At 49.8% G+C, this 24,225-nt stretch overlaps 1 protein-coding gene across 3 annotated transcripts in view; it reads right to left on the reverse strand.

Annotated features, from left to right (window-relative positions):
* Nucleotides 1-495: 495 nt before the first annotated feature.
* The window catches only part of LOC131954443 (otoferlin), a gene marked incomplete at its 5' end in the record, with an annotated part of 146,620 nt that continues 122,890 nt past the window's right edge, over nucleotides 496-24,225 (reverse strand). For all 3 annotated transcript variants that reach the window (XM_059318116.1, XM_059318115.1, XM_059318114.1), the window contains 4 exon segments: nucleotides 496-1,665; nucleotides 5,430-5,530; nucleotides 9,066-9,247; nucleotides 10,308-10,498. In XM_059318116.1, the coding sequence (XP_059174099.1) occupies nucleotides 1,485-1,665; nucleotides 5,430-5,530; nucleotides 9,066-9,247; nucleotides 10,308-10,498 (655 nt within the window). In that variant the 3' untranslated portion in view covers nucleotides 496-1,484.

Below are 24,225 nucleotides of genomic sequence, written 5' to 3' on the forward strand. Positions count from 1 at the left end.
CCGTCTAACATGGTGACCCCGTGGGTCATCGCGTTGAGGTCACCATCTGACAGGGTGACCAGTGCGTATGTAATGACACAACGGTGTATCATGGTAACTGCCGAGTGACGCGTTGACCGTGTGGTGATGTGGTGACCTTGAACCACGGTGAACATTGGTGACACCTGCGTCATATGGTGACTTGACCGCTGAGTAAAAAGGTGAGTACACATCAGTGTAAAAAGGTGACCCGACAGTGGTGTCAAATGGTGGTAGTAGTGATACCCAGGGGCGTAGCGAGGGAGTGGGGCGGGGGGGGGGGGGGGCGGGGGGTGCGGACCGCACCGGGTGACACCATTTAGGGGGGTGACACCAAGGCAAAAAATAGCAAAATATATAGAGAAAAACTCGAGGGGGGGGGGTGCAAATCGAAAGTTTGAGGGGGGGGGGGAGTGCAAATCGAAAATCTGAAAGTTTGTCCCTGGGAAGGGTCTCTATGCCTCTGGGGGGGGGGTGACACCATTAAGTGCCGCACCGGGTGACACCCGACCTCGCTACGCCACTGGTGATACCTGTATACAAATAGGTGACCTCTGGCCTTGGGTGACCTTGCCCTCAAACTAGATCTAAGTGAATGTATATCAAGGAATAAAATATCCAATTTGAAAAAAAAATATATAAAGTATCACAAATTTACAATATATCAACGGCATTATATTATTATCATATCACAAAGTCAGCAAAAAGTGTTCAAATTCAAAAATATAAGAATAGTTTGCTCAAGCTTAGAAAAGTGTAAATGAAAAATTTACTTCACAATAAAATCAGATTTATTGTAAGTAAACGGTATGAATTAGCATCAACATAATTAAAAAAGGGTAGATTTAAATTTTGAATAAACACATTAAAGGGCGTTAACAGCTTTGGTGTTAAGGGGGGTAACAATGTTAGTGCATACAAATTAATTTAAAAACAAAATAGCATTTACAGGTTTAAAGTAAACAATAATATATTTTATTATTGCACATATTAATTATATATTTACATGGTAATATATTTACATTAACCAACATTTAGATTTTTTAATAAAATAATTTTATATAAAAAAAAAACAACATCACACCCGCTGTTGGTGTCTGAAGTTAACAAAACTTCAAGAATGACAAAAACTGTATCCACCTTAATATTAGTCTATAATCCCTGCTCTTTCAGTCAATTATAAAGCCAAATAATTATCATAATTAATTTACGTTAATTAAGTTGGTCGGGTAATGAGGTTTGATCCAATTAACATGTCAAGCTGATTTATCAGTACCAAGAGCTTGCGGCCACAATTATGTTGTTGGTGTCGCGCTGTGGGGAGATTAGACACAGCCCCGTGACCGTGGGGGGAGTCTACAGTGAGTGACCGCAGGGGAGCATCAACGAGTGACCGCTGGGGGGGGGGGCTCCAAAAGCGAGTGACCGCTGAGGGAGCCTCCAGAGAGTGACCCCTGGGACCGAAGTTAAGCGTTGAACATCTTCTTGACCGTGTAGCCCGGCATGGAGTAGAAGAAGAGCAGGAGCAGGGCCGTGAGCAGGGCGAGCAGGAACAGCTTGATGATGATCCACTTGTAGTTGTGCCAGAGGATGTAGCGCAGGGACTTGAAGGGGTTCATGAACCACATGAAGGACGAGTCGGGTCGGCTGGGGAAATACAAGATCAGAGGTGAGGGGGTTCGTGGGGGGGGGGGGGTTGGGTCAAATGTGAGAGGGTTCATGAACCACATGAAGGACGAGTCGGGTCGGCTGGGGAGATAAAAGGTCAGAGGTCAGGGGGTTCGTGGGGGGGGGGGGAGGGTTAGGTCAAATGTGAGAGGGTTCATGAACCACATGAAGGACGAGTCGGGTTGGCTGGGGAGATACAAGGTCAGATGTCAGGGGGTTCGTGGGGGGGGGGGGTTGGGTCGAATGTGAGAGGGTTCATGAACCACATGAAGGACGAGTCGGGTTGGCTGGGGAGATACAAGGTCAGATCAGAAGGGGTTCGTGGGGGGGGGTGGCTGGGTGGCTGGGGTGATATAATGGCAGATGTGAGGGGGCTCATGTGGGGGTGGGCCGATCGACGGGAGATCAGATCAGATGGGACGGGGTTCATGTGGGGGTGTGAGGGGCTCATATTGGGGATTCGGCCGAAGAGATACATTATAAGATGTGAGGGGGCAGCAAAAAAAGGGGGGGGGGGGTGGGAGGTGGGGGAGGCCGGACCGGTAGGGGGATACACGAAGGAATTGACATCATATGGTCCATACGCGCACACGGTGCTGTAACGACAACCTTGCCATGACGTCACACAACGGCGCAGTGAGGTCATGCTAAGCTTGACCGTCAAGCCATACACGCCACAGACCTTGCACGCAACTTCACGCAACAGTGCTTCGACGTCACACGCCGGCGCAATGGCGTCATGCAAACTGTTGCATCAATGCACGGTGCAGTGACTTCACTGAACCTGACAGGTGAAGTAGATACCCCAACTATAGGCTGCACCGGGACTGTAGGAGCATCAGTTAACCCGGTGCCCTGTCAAAACGGCCCGGGACAAATCGGCCCCGTCAAAACGGCCCCGTTAATACGACCCCGTCAAATCGACTCCCGACAAACCGACCCCGTCAAAATAGCCCCGTCAAAAGGGCCCCGACTTATTGGCTCCCGTCAAATGGGCTCCCGTCATATTGACTTGCGACATATAGGCTCCCGACAAATGGGCTCGTGATATTTAGGCTCCCGACAAATGGACTCCCGACATATTAACCCCTGACAAATAGGCTCAGGACATATTGGCTCCCGACAAAGCGGCTCCCGACATATTGGCTCCCGACATAAGGGCTCAAGACAAATGGGCTCCCGGCAAATGGGCTCACGACATTTTGGCTACCGACAAATGGGCTCCCGACATATTGGCTCCCGGCAATTGGGCTCCCGACATATTGGCTTTTGACAAAATGACTCCCGACATATTGGCTCCAGAAAAATGAATGATATGACCACTATTGGCATAAAAGTAACCATTGTGTCCTACCTCCAATACCACCATAACCTCTTTTTAATGCCCGAATGAAATTATTTTTTCATGAACCAACATTAATTCACAAATAAATCGAGCCCTTAACAGCTGAATTCCACCAGCATTTTGTTTTGATAACCTACAAGCACAGTGGCGTAGCGAGGTCGGGTGCCACCCGGTGCGGCACTTAATGGTGTCACCCCCCTAAATGGTGTCACCCGGTGCGGTCCGCACCCCCCGCCCACCCCCCTCGCTACGCCCCTGTACAAGCATATTGCATTTAGGAAGGTACAGCGTGGACCCTTCTCCCCACACAATGAGTTGGAACAGCCTATAACCGACTCAATTATGGATGTCATAGATAGATGACCCTTAAATTAAAACATGCTATATTTTATAATAGATAAACTAATATAAAAATAAGGCCTGCCGAACAAGAGATGCATACGTTGTATTACATAAGAGTGTTGGATAAGCTAACTCTAAAGAATATTGATGAAGGGGTCCCACTGGCAGATGTCATATTCAATGAGATCGCTTTGCCGGGAAATTTTACAATTTTTTGCCTTTGGTGTCACCCCCCCCCCCCCCCTAAATGGTGTCACCCGTTGCGGTCCGCACCCCCCGCCTCGCCTTCGCTACGCCTCTGCGTTAGGCTACAGAGGAGTTAAACGAAGAGATCAACTTCTACTTACGATGGATATTTTTTAATATATAAATATTCTGAAGGCAACATTTTGTATTTTATATGTCCTGATTTTGTATTTATACTATATTATTATGCTTGCCTACTACTGCTAAAAAGTTCATTTATAGGCTGATTCTCTCAATGTCTTGCACGACAAAGTGATATAGCCTGTAGTGTCATTATAACGATTGGGCTCTGTTTGACCCACAAACACTGAATCCCACTGCCGAAACGGTGGGGGGGGGGGGGGGGGGCTTTTTGGAACTTTTAACCTTTTTCTTTTTTAAAATTATTTATATGTAACAAATATTAAAATTCCATTGTAAAAGTTTTAATTTTTTATGAGGGAAAAGGGCCCCTATGTGCCTTGGGCCCCCATGCCTTGCTTACGCTAGCTTTACGGTAGCTACGCCACTGTGTCAGTGGTCCTTTTGTCTGGAGCCAAATTGACAGGAGCCTTTTTGTCGGGAGCCAAAATGGCGCTAGCCTATTTGTCGGGAGTCGTAATGACGGGGGCCGTTTTGTGGAAAAAACTAAATGACGGGAGACTATATGTCGGGAGCCAAAATGACGGGAGCCTATTTGTCAGGAGCCTTATTGACTGGAGCCCTTTTGTCGGGAGCCTATATAACGGGAGCCTATTTGTCGGTAGCCTAAATGACGGGAGCCTATTTGTCGGGAGCCTATATGACGGGGTCCATATGTCGCTGGCCCTTTTGACGGGGCCGATTTGTCGGGGTCGTTTTGACGGGGCCGTTTCGTCATTGGCCGAATTGACGCCGCACGGTTAACCCATAAGCTAATACAGGCTACGTAAGTTATTTATATCCGATGGGTAATCGTGCAATTGTACATAATTATGTGGACCACCTATTGCTATTTCTAGCAGTCATCTTGTACACCCGGGGGTGGACTGGCCTGCAGGTCAATCGGAAAAAATTCAGATGGGACGCAGGAAAAAAAAAAATTCCGATGGGCCCCCAGAAAAGGTGCTGCAGTAATAGGGTTTTGATTTAAAAAAAAAAACGTTTTGTTGGTGTTTCTCCATTTTACCATTTCTCTTACTTCATACCATGGCGTAACATTCAAATTGGTGGAGACAAAGTCATAATAATAGTTAGGGGGGGGGGCTTTTTAAAATTTCCGGGCCTCTTGGACACAGCCTGTGTACGTAGCTAGGGTCGAAAGAAATTTCTACTTTAACAGTAGATCATCCAACAATCAACTCCCCAGTAGATCTACTTACTTTGGCTTCTCTAAAGGATCGGGTTCCCAGTAGATCTACTTACTTTGGCTTCTCTAAAGGATCGGGTTCCCAGTAGATCTACTTACTTTGGCTTCTCTAAAGGATCGAGTCCCAGTAGATCTACTTACTTTGGCTTCTCTAAAGGATCGAGTCCCAGTAGATCTACTTACTTTGGCTTCTCTAAAGGATCAACTCCCCAGTAGATCTACTTACTTTGGCTTTTCTAAAGGATCGGGTTCCCAGTAGATCTACTTACTTTGGCTTCTCTAAAGGATCGAGTCCCAGTAGATCTACTTACTTTGGCTTCTCTAAAGGATCAACTCCCCAGTAGATCTACTTAGTTTGGATTCTCTAAAGGATCGGGTTCCCAGTAGATCTACTTACTTTGGCTTCTCTAAAGGATCAACTCCCCAGTAGATCTACTTACTTTGGCTTCTCTAAAGGATCAACTCCCCAGTAGATCTACTTACTTTGGCTTCTCTAAAGGATCGGGTTCGGAGCGCCCCAGTCCGGCCGGGTGTTTTTCTGCCTCCTCTGACGTCATCAGATGCAACTCTGCTTCAACTTTCCCCTGCAAACAGCCAAAAACCAGGCAGTTAAAAACTTGGATTCGTATCTTTAAAAATAATTTTTAAAATAGCGAAACAAAAAAAAGGGAATAAAAGAGTATTAAGACCTTTAACTTGCAGTGGAGGCGGGGCTCAAATGTCAGTGATTGACGGCTTGAATTAATTTATTAAATGTTTTCTCTCACGAAAATAAAAAAAAAATGTTTAAAAAAAATTGTGACAATAGCAAAAAGTTGAAGCTATTTTAATTAGAATATTTCATCTGTTATAGATAGAAATATTACAACAACATTTTCGCTCCCCCTCCCCGCCTCTTTGGGCTTCCCAGACATGCTACAAAGGAAATTGGTCCTGTTACTTCATGGATTACATACGGCTGTCTTTAATAGCCTGAAGTGGTTTGACATTCATTGTATTTAGTGGAGGGTAATCATAAAATATAATAACCTCCCTCTTGTTTTTAAGTCTAAAAAAAAATTCATTAACTAGATGAATTGATCTTAGCTTGTTGCCTATTCATATTTTACTAGCCTTTATTAAAGATACCGATATGGGGAAAGATTGTGGAGGGGGTGGGGGAGATGAGGGAGGGGGGTGAGGGTGGGTGAGCAGGCTGCCGGCACGGGTCTTATGCAAGATTAATCTAGTGCCGGGGAAATGTTGGGTTCTTGTTTTAATCGGGGCAGGCCGGTAACAAAGAGTTCCAGGGTAATTGGATTGGTGGGTTTATGTACGGCAGTGCTACAAGGGCGTAGAGGGTATGGGGGGGGGGGGGTAAGATTAGACGGTGGGGGAGTAATAGAAGGGGGGGGGAGTAAAGGGTGGGACAGTAGAGCGTAGGGAAGAATGGGGGGGGGGGGAGGTAGAGAGTAGGGTAGAAGAAGGTGGTCAGTTAAGGGTGAAGGGAGGGGGGGTGTAGAGGGTTGGACTAGAAGTTGTAGCAGTAGAGGGTGGGGCAGTAGAAGGTGAAGGGGAGAAGTAGTAGAGGGTGTGATGGGGCCGTAGGATATGGGATGGGGTAGTACTTCTATGGGATGGGGCAGTACTTCTATGGGATGGGGCAGTACTTCTATGGGATGGGGCAGTACTTCTATGGGATGGGGCAGTACTTCTATGGGATGGGGCAGTACTTCTATGGGATGGGGCAGTACTTCTATGGGATGGGGCAGTACTTCTATGGGATGGGGCAGTACTTCTATGGGATGGGGCAGTACTTCTATAGGATGGGGCAGTACTTCTATGGGATGGGGCAGTAGAAGATGGAATGGGGCTGAAGAAGATGGAATGGGGCAGTAGAAGATAAGATGGGGCAGTAGAAGATGGGATGGGGCAGTAGAAGATGGGATGGGGCAGTAGAAGATGGGATGGGGCAGTAGAAGATTAAATGGGGCAGTAGAAGATGGGATGGGGCAGTAGAAGATGGGATGGGGCAGTAGAAGATGGGATGGGGCAGTAGAAGATGGGATGGGGCAGTAGAAGATGGGATGGGGCAGTAGAAGATGGGATGGGGCAGTAGAAGATGGGATGGGGCAGTAGAAGATGGGATGGGGCAGTAGAAGATGGAATGGGGCAGTAGAAGATGGGATGGGGCAGTAGAAGATGGAATGGGGCAGTAGAAGATGGGATGGGGCAGTAGAAGATGGAATGGGGCAGTAGAAAATGAAATGGGGCTGTAGAAGATGGGATGGGGCAGTAGAAGATGGGATTGGGCAGTACTTCTATGGGATGGGGCAGTAGAAGATGGGATGGGGCAGTAGAAGATGGGATGGGGCAGTAGAAGATGGGATGGGGCAGTAGAAGATGGGATGGGGCAGTAGAAGATGGGATGGGGCAGTAGAAGATGGAATGGGGCAGTAGAAGATGAAATGGGGCAGTAGAAGATGGGATGGGGCAGTAGAAGATGGGATTGGGCAGTAGAAGATGGGATGGGGCAGTAGAAGATGGAATGGGGCAGTAGAAGATGGAATGGGGCAGTAGAAAATGAAATGGGGCTGTAGAAGATGGGATGGGGCAGTAGAAGATGGGATTGGGCAGTACTTCTATGGGATGGGGCAGTAGAAGATGGGATGGGGCAGTAGAAGATGGGATGGGGCAGTAGAAGATGGGATGGGGTAGTACTTCTATGGGATGGGGCAGTACTTCTATGGGATGGGGCAGTACTTCTATGGGATGGGGCAGTACTTCTATGGGATGGGGCAGTACTTCTATGGGATGGGGCAGTACTTCTATGGGATGGGGCAGTACTTCTATGGGATGGGGCAGTACTTCTATGGGATGGGGCAGTACTTCTATGGGATGGGGCAGTACTTCTATAGGATGGGGCAGTACTTCTATGGGATGGGGCAGTAGAAGATGGAATGGGGCTGAAGAAGATGGAATGGGGCAGTAGAAGATAAGATGGGGCAGTAGAAGATGGGATGGGGCAGTAGAAGATGGGATGGGGCAGTAGAAGATGGGATGGGGCAGTAGAAGATTAAATGGGGCAGTAGAAGATGGGATGGGGCAGTAGAAGATGGGATGGGGCAGTAGAAGATGGGATGGGGCAGTAGAAGATGGGATGGGGCAGTAGAAGATGGGATGGGGCAGTAGAAGATGGGATGGGGCAGTAGAAGATGGGATGGGGCAGTAGAAGATGGGATGGGGCAGTAGAAGATGGAATGGGGCAGTAGAAGATGGGATGGGGCAGTAGAAGATGGAATGGGGCAGTAGAAGATGGGATGGGGCAGTAGAAGATGGAATGGGGCAGTAGAAAATGAAATGGGGCTGTAGAAGATGGGATGGGGCAGTAGAAGATGGGATTGGGCAGTACTTCTATGGGATGGGGCAGTAGAAGATGGGATGGGGCAGTAGAAGATGGGATGGGGCAGTAGAAGATGGGATGGGGCAGTAGAAGATGGGATGGGGCAGTAGAAGATGGGATGGGGCAGTAGAAGATGGAATGGGGCAGTAGAAGATGAAATGGGGCAGTAGAAGATGGGATGGGGCAGTAGAAGATGGGATTGGGCAGTAGAAGATGGGATGGGGCAGTAGAAGATGGAATGGGGCAGTAGAAGATGGAATGGGGCAGTAGAAAATGAAATGGGGCTGTAGAAGATGGGATGGGGCAGTAGAAGATGGGATTGGGCAGTACTTCTATGGGATGGGGCAGTAGAAGATGGGATGGGGCAGTAGAAGATGGGATGGGGCAGTAGAAGATGGGATGGGGCAGTAGAAGATGGGATGGGGCAGTAGAAGATGGGATGGGGCAGTAGAAGATGGGATGGGGCAGTAGAAGATGGGATGGGGCAGTAGAAGATGGGATGGGGCAGTAGAAGATGGGATGGGGCAGTAGAAGATGGGATGGGGTAGTAGAAGATGGGATGGGGCAGTAGAAGATGGGATGGGGCAGTAGAAGATGGAATGAGGCAGTAGAAGATGGGATGGGGTAGTAGAAGATGGGATGGGGTAGTAGAAGATGGGATGGGGCAGTAGAAGATGGGATGGGGCAGTAAAAGATGGGATGGGGCAGTAGAAGATGGGATGGGGTAGTAGCCTTACCGTCAGCTCGAGCTCATCACTGCCCTCGTTCTTGACGTGGAATGGCCACCAGCCCTTGACCCTCTTGTGTTTAAACAGAGACATCTGTGGCACCGACCCGTCCGTCTTCAGCATGTCCAGGGTACACAGCTTGGAGGATTTGGCGCCCCGGGGGAACCGGTTCAGGTCAAGGGTCAAGGAACCTGAGGAAAAGGTAAGTTTGGTGACAGGTGAATCTTGTAGGTAAAAGTTGACTTTTGCGGACACGTATGGACTTTTATAAGGGAAATAAATTATAGATTTTTGTTGACCGAGGGGGGGGGGAAGAGAGAGGGGGTCCAAAATCCAAAAAAAAATGTGGACGTTATAAATGGATGACCCCTAAACCGAGGTCGCAGCAGCAGGTGAACTCTACTTCACTTGCCCCATAGACCGTCAGGTTTGAAAGGGGAACTTTACTTCCTAGCAGAAATTCCTACCCATTGCAACACATACGAGCAACAGCCTTTTCTTGAACAAAAAAGAAAATAATTACGAAAATCAAAGGGGATTTCACATCATATATGTATAGTAGCTATTAGTTTTACTTTATCCAGATAAAACTAGTCTTCAATTGACCACACCAATTACACTTAAATTTACGCCTCTTATAAAAACCCATTTAGTTTATGTTTTTTTTTTTTTTTTTTTTTTTTTCGCCTTAGACATGTAATTTACAGCGCCTTAAAATATTTTAAAATGGATATTCAGAACTTCGAAAAAACTTCATATGTTTTATTTAACATAACTTTTTAAAACATTCACCCGTTTAGATTCTTTGGGAAACTTTCGTTATTTTTTCCTCTTTTTACATATAAAAATTCCCCAGAATTCATCAAAGTATTAGGTTTTTTTTTAAAAATATTTATTTTTATTTGAAAGCTTAAAGTTGTAGACATTGTTTCCATAATAGGCAAAGAATAAAATTAATGTTTTAAAAAAATTAAAAGTTACCCCGCTTATTTTTAATTTCATTTTATCAATTTTAAATTAACATTTTTTTCTCTAATGTAAGGGAGGTAATCATTGTAGCACAGAGAAATAGAAGGAAGACACTGTATATTTATTTTAAATATTAACGAATTTAAATTAAAAATATGTATTATATTTAAAATGTATAATATTGTGCCTATTTAAAATATTTTAAATGAATAGTGGAATATATGGGAGGTAATCACTGTAAGACAGTAGAAACAAAAAGAAATGCAAGGGAAATAAACCAACCCAAGAAGTCGTCAGCAGAAAAGTGGTCAGCGTCCCAGACCTGCAGATTGAGGCGGGCCGGGACCTTGGACTCGGTCTCGTCCCACGAGAACAAAGTCTCCTTTCGCGAGATGACGATTTTCTCCTCAGCCACTAGGTAGTCAAAGGGAAACAAAAACCTCCAGTTGAAGTTACCTTCCCCTGTCAATGACCTGATGAAACAGATGTCAACAGGAAAGTGAGTTGTCTGCCCATACAGGAAGTGGGGTTTGGTATAATGTAAACAAACAAATAAATAATAGCGTCTGCACTTTTACGTTATATTTGTAAATCTTTGTTTTTGTATTTTGTTTACTTGTTTATGAGGCGATAAAGATCATTTTTGTGTAGGTTGGTCGTATTCAGACTATCCTAGGGTTGATTTAAACGTGATAACTGTTTTACAGTTTAAAAACAAAACAAAAAAACACTATGTGTATGTTTATCTTTGGATTTCACCCTACACGGTTAGTTGATTTCATGCCATTAAAACTTAAATTAACACCTCAACTACACACCTCAACTACACATCTCAACTACACACTTCAACTACACATTTCACCTACACACCTCACCCACACATCTAAACTACACACCTCAACTACACACCTCAACTACACACCTCAACTACACATCTTTGTTGCTCACCGCTACTACATACTTCTGCTACACACCTCAACAACTCCCTCCATCTACAAACTTTATAAAATACATTTTTAATACTTAGTCTTCTAACATTCCTGTACTAGGCATCTACTACACACTTTAAGTACACACATACTACACACTTATAACAAACCTCAACTACACACCTACTACACACCTCAACTACACATCAACTACACATCAACTATACACCTCTAACACAAATCCTAAAACTACCTCTATTACTCACCAATAAAACCAGAGTTTGGAAGAAAAACAAAAAACAAATGAGATTGTTTTTCTTTCTTTTTATAAACAGACGCAAATAAATATTCAATTACCAATTAAACATTAATACAGACGCCATCGATATTCAAACGAGGACATATTACCTAGATAGACCTATAGACGGCCAAATAATTTTTTAGAATGATGTAGGGCAATTTTAAAGTAGACGGCCTCTCTATGACCTGGCGGTACTCAACTGACGATTCAAACGTCTGGAAAATTAGCCAGATACGTGTCTCGATTGCTGGACAAAAATTTTTTATTGAAAAAAAAGTGCGCCGTTTACACAAACAAGAGTCCAACGTGAATCTAAACACAGGTTTACTCGCGTTGACCCTAACGTAGGCAGGTGGGGCGGGCCGGGTATTTTCATGAACCTGGTGCCACCCGGGGTCAACAGGTCAGGAGATATCGTTCAGGACCGACGTCAGTAGCGGTACCAAGGGCCCAGAGCTGCCTGCAACAACAGCGTGGTGCTGCCTGCAACAACATCGTAGAGTTGGTTCTCGTTTTCTCTGAATGTTTGTCTAAAGAGGCGAGCGTCGAGTCCAGAATTAAAATGTTGGGTGAAGTAATCGAGATGGTCCGGGGTAAACTGTTGGTAGTTTGTCTAAAGAGGCGAACGTCGAGTCAAGAATTAAAATGTTGAGTGAAGAAATTGATATGGGCCGGAATAGACCAGATTGGTCAGAATAAAGACAATGGCCATGGGAATGGCAATAGGCCAGAACAAAGACGATGGCCATGAGAACATAAATTGGCCAGAATAAAGACGATGGCCAGGGGAGTAGATATTGGCCAGAATAAAGATGATAGCCATATTAACATAACTGGCTAAAAAGATTACCTGTGAAAATGGCTGTATCTATAGTGGTGGTCTTAAAATAAAGAATAGCCCAAAACCACATCGCTAATCAACACAGGTAGGCCAGGCTAAGATTATGCTAAAGAGGGAAATTACATTGGTTTAAGTAAGATATGAACAAATAGGTATTGTTTTTTTTTTAAATATGGCCGCCGTTGCCATGGCAACCATACTTTCAGAAAAGACCCTGCTGCTTACACATATTTTCCTTCAAGTACCCTACACATCGATACACACAAATCAATACAAACACTATATTAATTGATTAAGATGTTTTTTACCCCCTTGAATTGAAAAGCTTCTTTAAAAAAGTGTTTCAAAATAAATAAATGCCAAATCAAAAAATAGTAAACCTCCATGTCTATAGTCAATAATCTTAGTAGTATAGGCAAGCAAAAGGTGAATTGGCTGCGTAGTCAATCGTCATCTATATCAACTGGCGTCATCTGTCCTACTGGCGTCATCTGTCCTACTGGCGTCATCTGTCCTACTGGCGTCATCTGTCCTACTGGCGTCATCTGTCCTACTGACGTCATCTGTCCTACTGGCGTCATCTGTCCTACTGGCGTCATCTGTCCTACTGGCGTCATCTGTCCTACTGGCGTCATCTGTCCTACTGGCGTCATCTGTCCTACTGGCGTCATCTGTCCTACTGGCGTCATCTGTCCTACTGGCGTCATCTGTCCTACTGGCGTCATCTGTCCTACTGGCGTCATCTATCCTACTGGCGTCATCTATCCTACTGGCGTCATCTGTCCTACTGGCGTCATCTGTCCTACTGGCGTCATCTGTCCTACTGGCGTCATCTGTCCTACTGGCGTCATCTGTCCTACTGGCGTCATCTGTCCTACTGGCGTCATCTGTCCTACTGGCGTCATCTGTCCTACTGGCGTCATCTGTCCTACTGGCGTCATCTATCCTACTGGCGTCATCTGTCCTACTGGCGTCATCCAAATCTGTCCTACTGGCGTCATCTGTCCTACTGGCGTCATCTGTCCTACTGGCGTCATCTGTCCTACTGGCGTCATCTGTCCTACTGGCGTCATCTGTCCTACTGGCGTCATCTGTCCTACTGGCGTCATCCAAATCTGTCCTACTGGCGTCATCTGTCCTACTGGCGTCATCCAAATCTGTCCTACTGGCGTCATCTGTCCTACTGGCGTCATCTGTCCTACTGGCGTCATCTGTCCTACTGGCGTCATCTGTCCTACTGGCGTCATCTGTCCTACTGGCGTCACCCAAGTCTGTCCTACTGGCGTCATCTGTCCTACTGGCGTCATCTGTCCTACTGGCGTCACCCAAGTCTGTCCTACTGGCGTCATCTGTCCTACTGGCGTCATCTGTCCTACTGGCGTCATCTGTCCTACTGGCGTCATCTGTCCTACTGGCGTCATCTGTCCTACTGGCGTCACCCAAGTCTGTCCTACTGGCGTCACCCAAGTCTGTCCTACTGGCGTCATCTGTCCTACTGGCGTCATCTGTCCTACTGGCGTCATCTGTCCTACTGGCGTCATCTGTCCTACTGGCGTCATCTGTCCTACTGGCGTCATCTGTCCTACTGGCGTCAACCAAGTCTGTCCTACTGGCGTCATCTGTCCTACTGGCGTCATCCAAGTCTGTCCTACTGGTGTCATCTGTCCTACTGGCGTCATCTGTCCTACTGGCGTCATCTGTCCTACTGGCGTCACCTGTCCTACTGGCGTCACCCAAGTCTGTCCTACTGGCGTCATCTGTCCAATTGGCGTCATCTGTCCTACTGACGTCATCTGTCCTACTGGCGTCATCTGTCCTACTGGCGTCATCTGTCCTACTGGCGTCATCTGTCCTACTGGCGTCATCTGTCCTACTGGCGTCACCTGTCCTACTGGCGTCACCCAAGTCTGTCCTACTGGCGTCATCTGTCCAATTGGCGTCATCTGTCCTACTGACGTCATCTGTCCTACTGGCGTCATCTGTCCTACTGGCGTCATCTGTCCTACTGGCGTCATCTGTCCTACTGGCGTCACCCAAGTCTGTCCTACTGGCGTCATCTGTCCTACTGGCGTCATCTGTCCTACTCGCGTCATCTGTCCTACTGGCGTCATCTGTCCTACTGGCGTCATCTGTCCTACTGGCGTCATCTGTCCTACTGGCGTCATCTGTCCTACTGGCGTCATCCAAATCTGTCCTACTGGCGTCATCTGTCCTACTGGCGTCATCTGTCCTACTGGCGTCATCCAAATCTGTCCTACTGGCGTCATCTGTCCTACTGGCGTCATCTGTCCTACTGGCGTCATCTGTCCTACTGGCGTCACCTGTCCTACTGGCGTCATCTGTCCTACTGGCGTCATCTGTCCTACTGGCGTCATCTGTCCTACTGGCGTCATCTGTCCTACTGGCGTCATCCAAGTCTGTCCTACTGGCGTCATCTGTCCTACTGGCGTCATCTGTCCTACTGGCGTCATCTGTCCTACTGGCGTCATCTGTCCTACTGGCGTCATCTGTCCTACTGGCGTCATCCAAGTCTGTCCTACTGGCGTCATCTGTCCTACTGGCGTCATCTGTCCTACTGGCGTCATCTGTCCTACTGGCGTCATCTGTCCTACTGGCGTCATCTGTCCTACTGGCGTCATCTGTCCTACTGGCGTCATCTGTCCTACTGGCGTCATCTGTCCTACTGGCGTCATCCAAGTCTGTCCTACTGGCGTCATCTGTCCTACTGGCGTCATCTGTCCTACTGGCGTCATCTGTCCTACTGGCGTCATCTGTCCTACTGGCGTCATCTGTCCTACTGGCGTCATCTGTCCTACTGGCGTCATCTGTCCTACTGGCGTATTCTGTCCTACTGGCGTCATCTGTCCTACTGACGTCATCTGTCCTACTGGCGTCATCTGTCCTACTGGCGTCATCTGTCCTACTGGCGTCATCTGTCCTACTGGCGTCATCTGTCCTACTGGCGTCATCTGTCCTACTTGCGTCATCTGTCCTACTGGCGTCATCTGTCCTACTGGCGTCATCCAAGTCTGTCCTACTGGCGTCATCTGTCCTACTGGCGTCATCTGTCCTACTGGCGTCATCTGTCCTACTGGCGTCATCTGTCCTACTGGCGTCATCTGTCCTACTGGCGTCATCTGTCCTACTGGCGTCATCTGTCCTACTGGCGTCATCCAAATCTGTCCTACTGGCGTCATCTGTCCTACTGGCGTCATCCAAATCTGTCCTACTGGCGTCATCTGTCCTACTGGCGTCATCTGTCCTACTGGCGTCATCTGTCCTACTGGCGTCATCTGTCCTACCGGCGTCATCTGTCCTACTGACGTCATCTGTCCTACTGGCGTCATCTGTCCTACTGGCGTCACCCAAGTCTGTCCTACTGGTGTCATCTGTCCAATTGGCGTCATCTGTCCTACTGGCGTCATCTGTCCTACTGGCGTCATCTGTCCTACTGGCGTCACCCAAGTCTGTCCTACTGGCGTCATCTATCCTACTGGCGTCATCTGTCCTACTGGCGTCATCTGTCCTACTGGCGTCATCTATCCTACTGGCGTCATCTGTCCTACTGGCGTCATCTGTCCTACTGGCGTCATCCAAATCTGTCCTACTGGCGTCATCTGTCCTACTGGCGTCATCTGTCCTACTGACGTCATCTGTCCTACTGGCGTCATCTGTCCTACTGGCGTCATCTGTCCTACTGGCGTCATCTGTCCTACTGGCGTCATCTGTCCTACTGGCGTCATCTGTCCTACTGGCGTCATCTGTCCTACTGGCGTCATCTGTCCTACTGGCGTCATCTGTCCTACTCGCGTCATCTGTCCTACTGGCGTCATCTGTCCTACTGGCGTCATCTGTCCTACTGGCGTGTTCTGTCCTACTGGCGTATTCTGTCCTACTGGCGTCATCCAAATCTGTCCTACTGGCGTCATCTGTCCTACTGGCGTCATCTGTCCTACTGGCGTCATCTGTCCTACTGGCGTCATCCAAATCTGTCCTACTGGCGTCATCTGTCCTACTGGCGTCATCTGTCCTACTGGCGTCATCCAAATCTGTCCTACTGGCGTCATCTGTCCTACTGGCGTCATCTGTCCTACTGGCGTCATCTGTCCTACTGGCGTCATCTGTCCTACTGGCGTCATCTGTCCTACTGGCGTCATCTGTCCTACTGGCGTCATCTGTCCTACTGGCGTCATCTGTCCTACTGGCGTCATCTGTCCTACTGGCGTCATCTGTCCTACTGGCGTCATCTGTCCTACTGGCGTCACCCAAGTCTGTCCTACTGGCGTCATCTGTCCTACTGGCGTCATCTGTCCTACTGGCGTCATCTGTCCTACTGGCGTCACCCAAGTCTGTCCTACTGGCGTCATCTGTCCTACTGGCGTCATCTGTCCTACTGGCGTCATCTGTCCTACTGGCGTCACCCAAGTCTGTCCTACTGGCGTCATCTGTCCTACTGGCGTCATCTGTCCTACTGGCGTCACCCAAGTCTGTCCTACTGGCGTCATCTGTCCTACTGGCGTCATCTGTCCTACTGGCGTCACCCAAGTCTGTCCTACTGGCGTCATCTGTCCTACTGGCGTCATCTGTCCTACTCGCGTCATCTGTCCTACTGGCTTCATCTGTCCTACCGGCGTCATCTGTCCTACTGGCGTCATCTGTCCTACTGGCGTCATCTGTCCTACTGGCGTCATCCAAATCTGTCCTACTGGCGTGATCTGTCCTACTGGCGTGATCTGTCCTACTGGCGTCATCCAAATCTGTCCTACTGGCGTCATCTGTCCTACTGGCGTCATCCAAATCTGTCCTACTGGCGTCATCTGTCCTACTGGCGTCATCTGTCCTACTGGCGTCATCTGTCCTACTGGCGTCATCTGTCCTACTGGCGTCATCTGTCCTACTGGCGTCATCTGTCCTACTGGCGTCATCCAAGTCTGTCCTACTGGCGTCATCTGTCCTACTGGCGTCATCTGTCCTACTGGCGTCATCTGTCCTACTGGCGTCATCTGTCCTACTGGCGTCATCTGTCCTACTGGCGTCATCTGTCCTACTGACGTCATCTGTCCTACTGGCGTCATCTGTCCTACTGGCGTCATCTGTCCTACTGACGTCATCTGTCCTACTGACGTCATCTGTCCTACTGGCGTCATCTGTCCTACTGACGTCATCTGTCCTACTGGCGTCATCTGTCCTACTGGCGTCATCTGTCCTACTGGCGTCATCTGTCCTACTGACGTCATCTGTCCTACTGGCGTCATCTGTCCTACTGGCGTCATCTGTCCTACTGACGTCATCTGTCCTACTGGCGTCATCTGTCCTACTGGCGTATTCTGTCCTACTGGCGTCATCTGTCCTACTGACGTCATCTGTCCTACTGGCGTTATCTGTCCTACTGGCGTCATCTGTCCTACTGGCGTCACCCAAGTCTGTCCTACTGGCGTCATCCAAATCTGTCCTACTGGCGTCATCTGTCCTACTGGCGTCATCTGTCCTACTGGCGTCACCCAAGTCTGTCCTACTGGCGTCATCTGTCCTACTGGCGTCATCTGTCCTACTGGCGTCATCTGTCCTACTGGCGTCATCTGTCCTACTGGCGTCACCCAAGTCTGTCCTACTGGCGTCATCTGTCCTACTGGCGTCATCTGTCCTACTGGCGTCATCTGTCCTACTGGCGTCATCTGTCCTACTGGCGTCATCTGTCCTACTGGCGTCACCCAAGTCTGTCCTACTGGCGTCATCTGTCCTACTGGCGTCATCTGTCCTACTCGCGTCATCTGTCCTACTGGCTTCATCTGTCCTACCGGCGTCATCTGTCCTACTGGCGTCATCTGTCCTACTGGCGTCATCTGTCCTACTGGCGTCATCCAAATCTGTCCTACTGGCGTCATCTGTCCTACTGGCGTCATCTGTCCTACTGGCGTCATCTGTCCTACTGGCGTCATCCAAATCTGTCCTACTGGCGTCATCTGTCCTACTGGCGTCATCTGTCCTACTGGCGTCATCTGTCCTACTGGCGTCATCTGTCCTACTGGCGTCATCTGTCCTACTGGCGTCATCTGTCCTACTGGCGTCATCCAAATCTGTCCTACTGGCGTCATCTGTCCTACTGGCGTCATCTGTCCTACTGGCGTCATCTGTCCTACTGGCGTCATCTGTCCTACTGGCGTCATCTGTCCTACTGGCGTCATCTGTCCTACTGGCGTCATCTGTCCTACTGGCGTCATCCAAATCTGTCCTACTGGCGTCATCTGTCCTACTGGCGTCATCCAAATCTGTCCTACTGGCGTCATCTGTCCTACTGGCGTCATCTGTCCTACTGGCGTCATCTGTCCTACTGGCGTCATCTGTCCTACTGGCGTCATCTGTCCTACTGGCGTCATCTGTCCTACTGGCGTCATCCAAGTCTGTCCTACTGGCGTCATCTGTCCTACTGGCGTCATCTGTCCTACTGGCGTCATCTGCTACTGGTGTCATCTGTCCTACTGGCGTCATCTGTCCTACTGGCGTCATCTGTCCTACTGGCGTCATCTGTCCTACTGGCGTCATCCAAGTCTGTCCTACTGGCGTCATCCAAATCTGTCCTACTGGCGTCATCTGTCCTACTGGCGTCATCTGTCCTACTGGCATCATCTGTCCTACTGGCGTCATCTGTCCTACTGGCGTCATCTGTCCTACTGGCGTCATCTGTCCTACTGGCGTCATCTGTCCTACCGGCGTCATCTGTCCTACTGGCGTCACCCAAGTCTGTCCTACTGGCGTCATCTGTCCTACTGGCGTCATCTGTCCTACTGGCGTCATCTGTCCTACTGGCGTCATCTGTCCTACTGGCGTCATCCAAGTCTGTCCTACTGGCGTCATCTGTCCTACTGGCGTCATCTGTCCTACTGACGTCATCTGTCCTACTGGCGTCATCTGTCCTACTGGCGTCATCTGTCCTACTGGCGTCATCTGTCCTACTGGCGTCACCCAAGTCTGTCCTACTGGCGTCATCTGTCCTACTGGCGTCATCTGTCCTACTGGCGTCACCCAAGTCTGTCCTACTGGCGTCATCTGTCCTACTGGCGTCATCTGTCCTACTGGCGTCATCTGTCCTACTGGCGTCACCTGTCCTACTGGCGTCACCCAAGTCTGTCCTACTGGCGTCATCTGTCCAGTTGGCGTCATCTGTCCTACTGGCGTCATCTGTCTTACTGGCGTCATCTGTCCTACTGGCGTCATCCAAATCTGTCCTACTGGCGTCATCTGTCCTACTGGCGTCATCCAAATCTGTCCTACTGGCGTCATCTGTCCTACTGGCGTCATCTGTCCTACTGGCGTCATCTGTCCTACTGGCGTCATCTGTCCTACTGGCGTCATCTGTCCTACTGGCGTCATCTGTCCTACTGGCGTCATCTGTCCTACTGGCGTCATCTGTCCTACTGGCGTCACCCAAGTCTGTCCTACTGGCGTCATCTGTCCTACTGGCGTCATCTGTCCTACTGGCGTCATCTGTCCTACTGGCGTCACCCAAGTCTGTCCTACTGGCGTCATCTGTCCTACTGGCGTCATCTGTCCTACTGGCGTCATCTGTCCTACTGGCGTCATCTGTCCTACTGGCGTCATCTGTCCTACTGGCGTCACCCAAGTCTGTCCTACTGGCGTCATCTGTCCTACTGGCGTCATCTGTCCTACTCGCGTCATCTGTCCTACTGGCTTCATCTGTCCTACCGGCGTCATCTGTCCTACTGGCGTCATCTGTCCTACTAGCGTCATCCAAATCTGTCCTACTGGCGTCATCTGTCCTACTGGCGTCATCTGTCCTACTGGCGTCATCCAAATCTGTCCTACTGGCGTCATCTGTCCTACTGGCGTCATCCAAATCTGTCCTACTGGCGTCATCTGTCCTACTGGCGTCATCTGTCCTACTGGCGTCATCTGTCCTACTGGCGTCATCTGTCCTACTGGCGTCATCTGTCCTACTGGCGTCATCTGTCCTACTGGCGTCATCCAAGTCTGTCCTACTGGCGTCATCTGTCCTACTGGCGTCATCTGTCCTACTGGCGTCATCTGTCCTACTGGCGTCACCCAAGTCTGTCCTACTGGCGTCATCTGTCCTACTGGCGTCATCTGTCCTACTGGCGTCATCTGTCCTACTGGCGTCATCTGTCCTACTGGCGTCATCTGTCCTACTGGCGTCACCCAAGTCTGTCCTACTGGCGTCATCTGTCCTACTGGCGTCATCTGTCCTACTCGCGTCATCTGTCCTACTGGCTTCATCTGTCCTACCGGCGTCATCTGTCCTACTGGCGTCATCTGTCCTACTGGCGTCATCTGTCCTACTGGCGTCATCCAAATCTGTCCTACTGGCGTCATCTGTCCTACTGGCGTCATCTGTCCTACTGGCGTCATCCAAATCTGTCCTACTGGCGTCATCTGTCCTACTGGCGTCATCCAAATCCGTCCTACTGGCGTCATCTTTCCTACTGGCGTCATCTGTCCTACTGGCGTCATCTGTCCTACTGGCGTCATCTGTCCTACTGGCGTCATCTGTCCTACTGGCGTCATCTGTCCTACTGGCGTCATCCAAGTCTGTCCTACTGGCGTCATCTGTCCTACTGGCGTCATCTGTCCTACTGGCGTCATCTGTCCTACTGGCGTCATCTGTCCTACTGGCGTCATCTGTCCTACTGGCGTCATGCAAGTCTGTCCTACTGGCGTCATCTGTCCTACTGGCGTCATCTGTCCTACTGGCGTCATCTGTCCTACTGGCGTCATCTGTCCTACTGGCGTCATCTGTCCTACTGGCGTCATCTGTCCTACTGGCGTCATCTGTCCTACTGGCGTCATCTGTCCTACTGGCGTCATCCAAGTCTGTCCTACTGGCGTCATCTGTCCTACTGGCGTCATCTGTCCTACTGGCGTCATCTGTCCTACTGGCGTCATCTGTCCTACTGGCGTCATCTGTCCTACTGGCGTCATCTGTCCTACTGGCGTCATCTGTCCTACTGGCGTATTCTGTCCTACTGGCGTCATCTGTCCTACTGACGTCATCTGTCCTACTGGCGTCATCTGTCCTACTGGCGTCATCTGTCCTACTGGCGTCATCTGTCCTACTGGCGTCATCTGTCCTACTGGCGTCATCTGTCCTACTGGCGTCATCTGTCCTACTGGCGTCATCTGTCCTACTGGCGTCATCTGTCCTACTGGCGTCATCTGTCCTACTGGCGTCATCTGTCCTACTGGCGTCATCTGTCCTACTGGCGTCATCTGTCCTACTGGCGTCATCCAAGTCTGTCCTACTGGCGTCATCTGTCCTACTGGCGTCATCTGTCCTACTGGCGTCATCTGTCCTACTGGCGTCATCTGTCCTACTGGCGTCATCTGTCCTACTGGCGTCATCTGTCCTACTGGCGTATTCTGTCCTACTGGCGTCATCTGTCCTACTGACGTCATCTGTCCTACTGGCGTCATCTGTCCTACTGGCGTCATCTGTCCTACTGGCGTCATCTGTCCTACTGGCGTCATCTGTCCTACTGGCGTCATCTGTCCTACTTGCGTCATCTGTCCTACTGGCGTCATCTGTCCTACTGGCGTCATCCAAGTCTGTCCTACTGGCGTCATCTGTCCTACTGGCGTCATCTGTCCTACTGGCGTCATCTGTCCTACTGGCGTCATCTGTCCTACTGGCGTCATCTGTCCTACTGGCGTCATCTGTCCTACTGGCGTCATCTGTCCTACTGGCGTCATCCAAATCTGTCCTACTGGCGTCATCTGTCCTACTGGCGTCATCCAAATCTGTCCTACTGGCGTCATCTGTCCTACTGGCGTCATCTGTCCTACTGGCGTCATCTGTCCTACTGGCGTCATCTGTCCTACCGGCGTCATCTGTCCTACTGACGTCATCTGTCCTACTGGCGTCATCTGTCCTACTGGCGTCACCCAAGTCTGTCCTACTGGCGTCATCTGTCCAATTGGCGTCATCTGTCCTACTGGCGTCATCTGTCCTACTGGCGTCATCTGTCCTACTGGCGTCACCCAAGTCTGTCCTACTGGCGTCATCTATCCTACTGGCGTCATCTGTCCTACTGGCGTCATCTGTCCTACTGGCGTCATCTATCCTACTGGCGTCATCTGTCCTACTGGCGTCATCTGTCCTACTGGCGTCATCCAAATCTGTCCTACTGGCGTCATCTGTCCTACTGGCGTCATCTGTCCTACTGACGTCATCTGTCCTACTGGCGTCATCTGTCCTACTGGCGTCATCTGTCCTACTGGCATCATCTGTCCTACTGGCGTCATCTGTCCTACTGGCGTCATCTGTCCTACTGGCGTCATCTGTCCTACTGGCGTCATCTGTCCTACCGGCGTCATCTGTCCTACTGGCGTCACCCAAGTCTGTCCTACTGGCGTCATCTGCCCTACTGGCGTCATCTGTCCTACTGGCGTCATCTGTCCTACTGGCGTCATCTGTCCTACTGGCGTCATCTGTCCTACTGGCGTCACCCAAGTCTGTCCTACTGGCGTCATCTGTCCTACTGGCGTCATCTGTCCTACTGGCGTCATCTGTCCTACTGGCGTCACCTGTCCTACTGGCGTCACCCAAGTCTGTCCTACTGGCGTCATCTGTCCAGTTGGCGTCATCTGTCCTACTGGCGTCATCTGTCTTACTGGCGTCATCTGTCCTACTGGCGTCATCCAAATCTGTCCTACTGGCGTCATCTGTCCTACTGGCGTCATCCAAATCTGTCCTACTGGCGTCATCTGTCCTACTGGCGTCATCTGTCCTACTGGCGTCATCTGTCCTACTGGCGTCATCTGTCCTACTGGCGTCATCTGTCCTACTGGCGTCATCTGTCCTACTGGCGTCATCTGTCCTACTGGCGTCATCTGTCCTACTGGCGTCACCCAAGTCTGTCCTACTGGCGTCATCTGTCCTACTGGCGTCATCTGTCCTACTGGCGTCATCTGTCCTACTGGCGTCACCCAAGTCTGTCCTACTGGCGTCATCTGTCCTACTGGCGTCATCTGTCCTACTGGCGTCATCTGTCCTACTGGCGTCATCTGTCCTACTGGCGTCATCTGTCCTACTGGCGTCACCCAAGTCTGTCCTACTGGCGTCATCTGTCCTACTGGCGTCATCTGTCCTACTCGCGTCATCTGTCCTACTGGCTTCATCTGTCCTACCGGCGTCATCTGTCCTACTGGCGTCATCTGTCCTACTGGCGTCATCCAAATCTGTCCTACTGGCGTCATCTGTCCTACTGGCGTCATCTGTCCTACTGGCGTCATCTGTCCTACTGGCGTCATCTGTCCTACTGGCGTCATCCAAATCTGTCCTACTGGCGTCATCTGTCCTACTGGCGTCATCTGTCCTACTGGCGTCATCTGTCCTACTGGCGTCATCTGTCCTACTGGCGTCATCTGTCCTACTGGCGTCATCTGTCCTACTGGCGTCATCTGTCCTACTGGCGTCATCTGTCCTACTGGCGTCATCCAAGTCTGTCCTACTGGCGTCATCTGTCCTACTGGCGTCATCTGTCCTACTGGCGTCATCTGTCCTACTGGCGTCACCCAAGTCTGTCCTACTGGCGTCATCTGTCCTACTGGCGTCATCTGTCCTACTGGCGTCATCTGTCCTACTGGCGTCATCTGTCCTACTGGCGTCATCTGTCCTACTGGCGTCACCCAAGTCTGTCCTACTGGCGTCATCTGTCCTACTGGCGTCATCTGTCCTACTGGCGTCATCTGTCCTACTGGCGTCATCTGTCCTACTGGCGTCACCCAAGTCTGTCCTACTGGCGTCATCTGTCCTACTGGCGTCATCTGTCCTACTGGCGTCATCTGTCCTACTGGCGTCATCTGTCCTACTGGCGTCATCTGTCCTACTGGCGTCACCCAAGTCTGTCCTACTGGCGTCATCTGTCCTACTGGCGTCATCTGTCCTACTCGCGTCATCTGTCCTACTGGCTTCATCTGTCCTACCGGCGTCATCTGTCCTACTGGCGTCATCTGTCCTACTGGCGTCATCTGTCCTACTGGCGTCATCCAAATCTGTCCTACTGGCGTCATCTGTCCTACTGGCGTCATCTGTCCTACTGGCGTCATCTGTCCTACTGGCGTCATCCAAATCTGTCCTACTGGCGTCATCTGTCC

This window comes from Physella acuta, unplaced genomic scaffold (assembly GCF_028476545.2).
Source record: "Physella acuta isolate Inbredline_101_S28 unplaced genomic scaffold, ASM2847654v3 ptg000999l, whole genome shotgun sequence".
Classification (NCBI taxonomy): Eukaryota; Metazoa; Mollusca; class Gastropoda; family Physidae; genus Physella; species Physella acuta.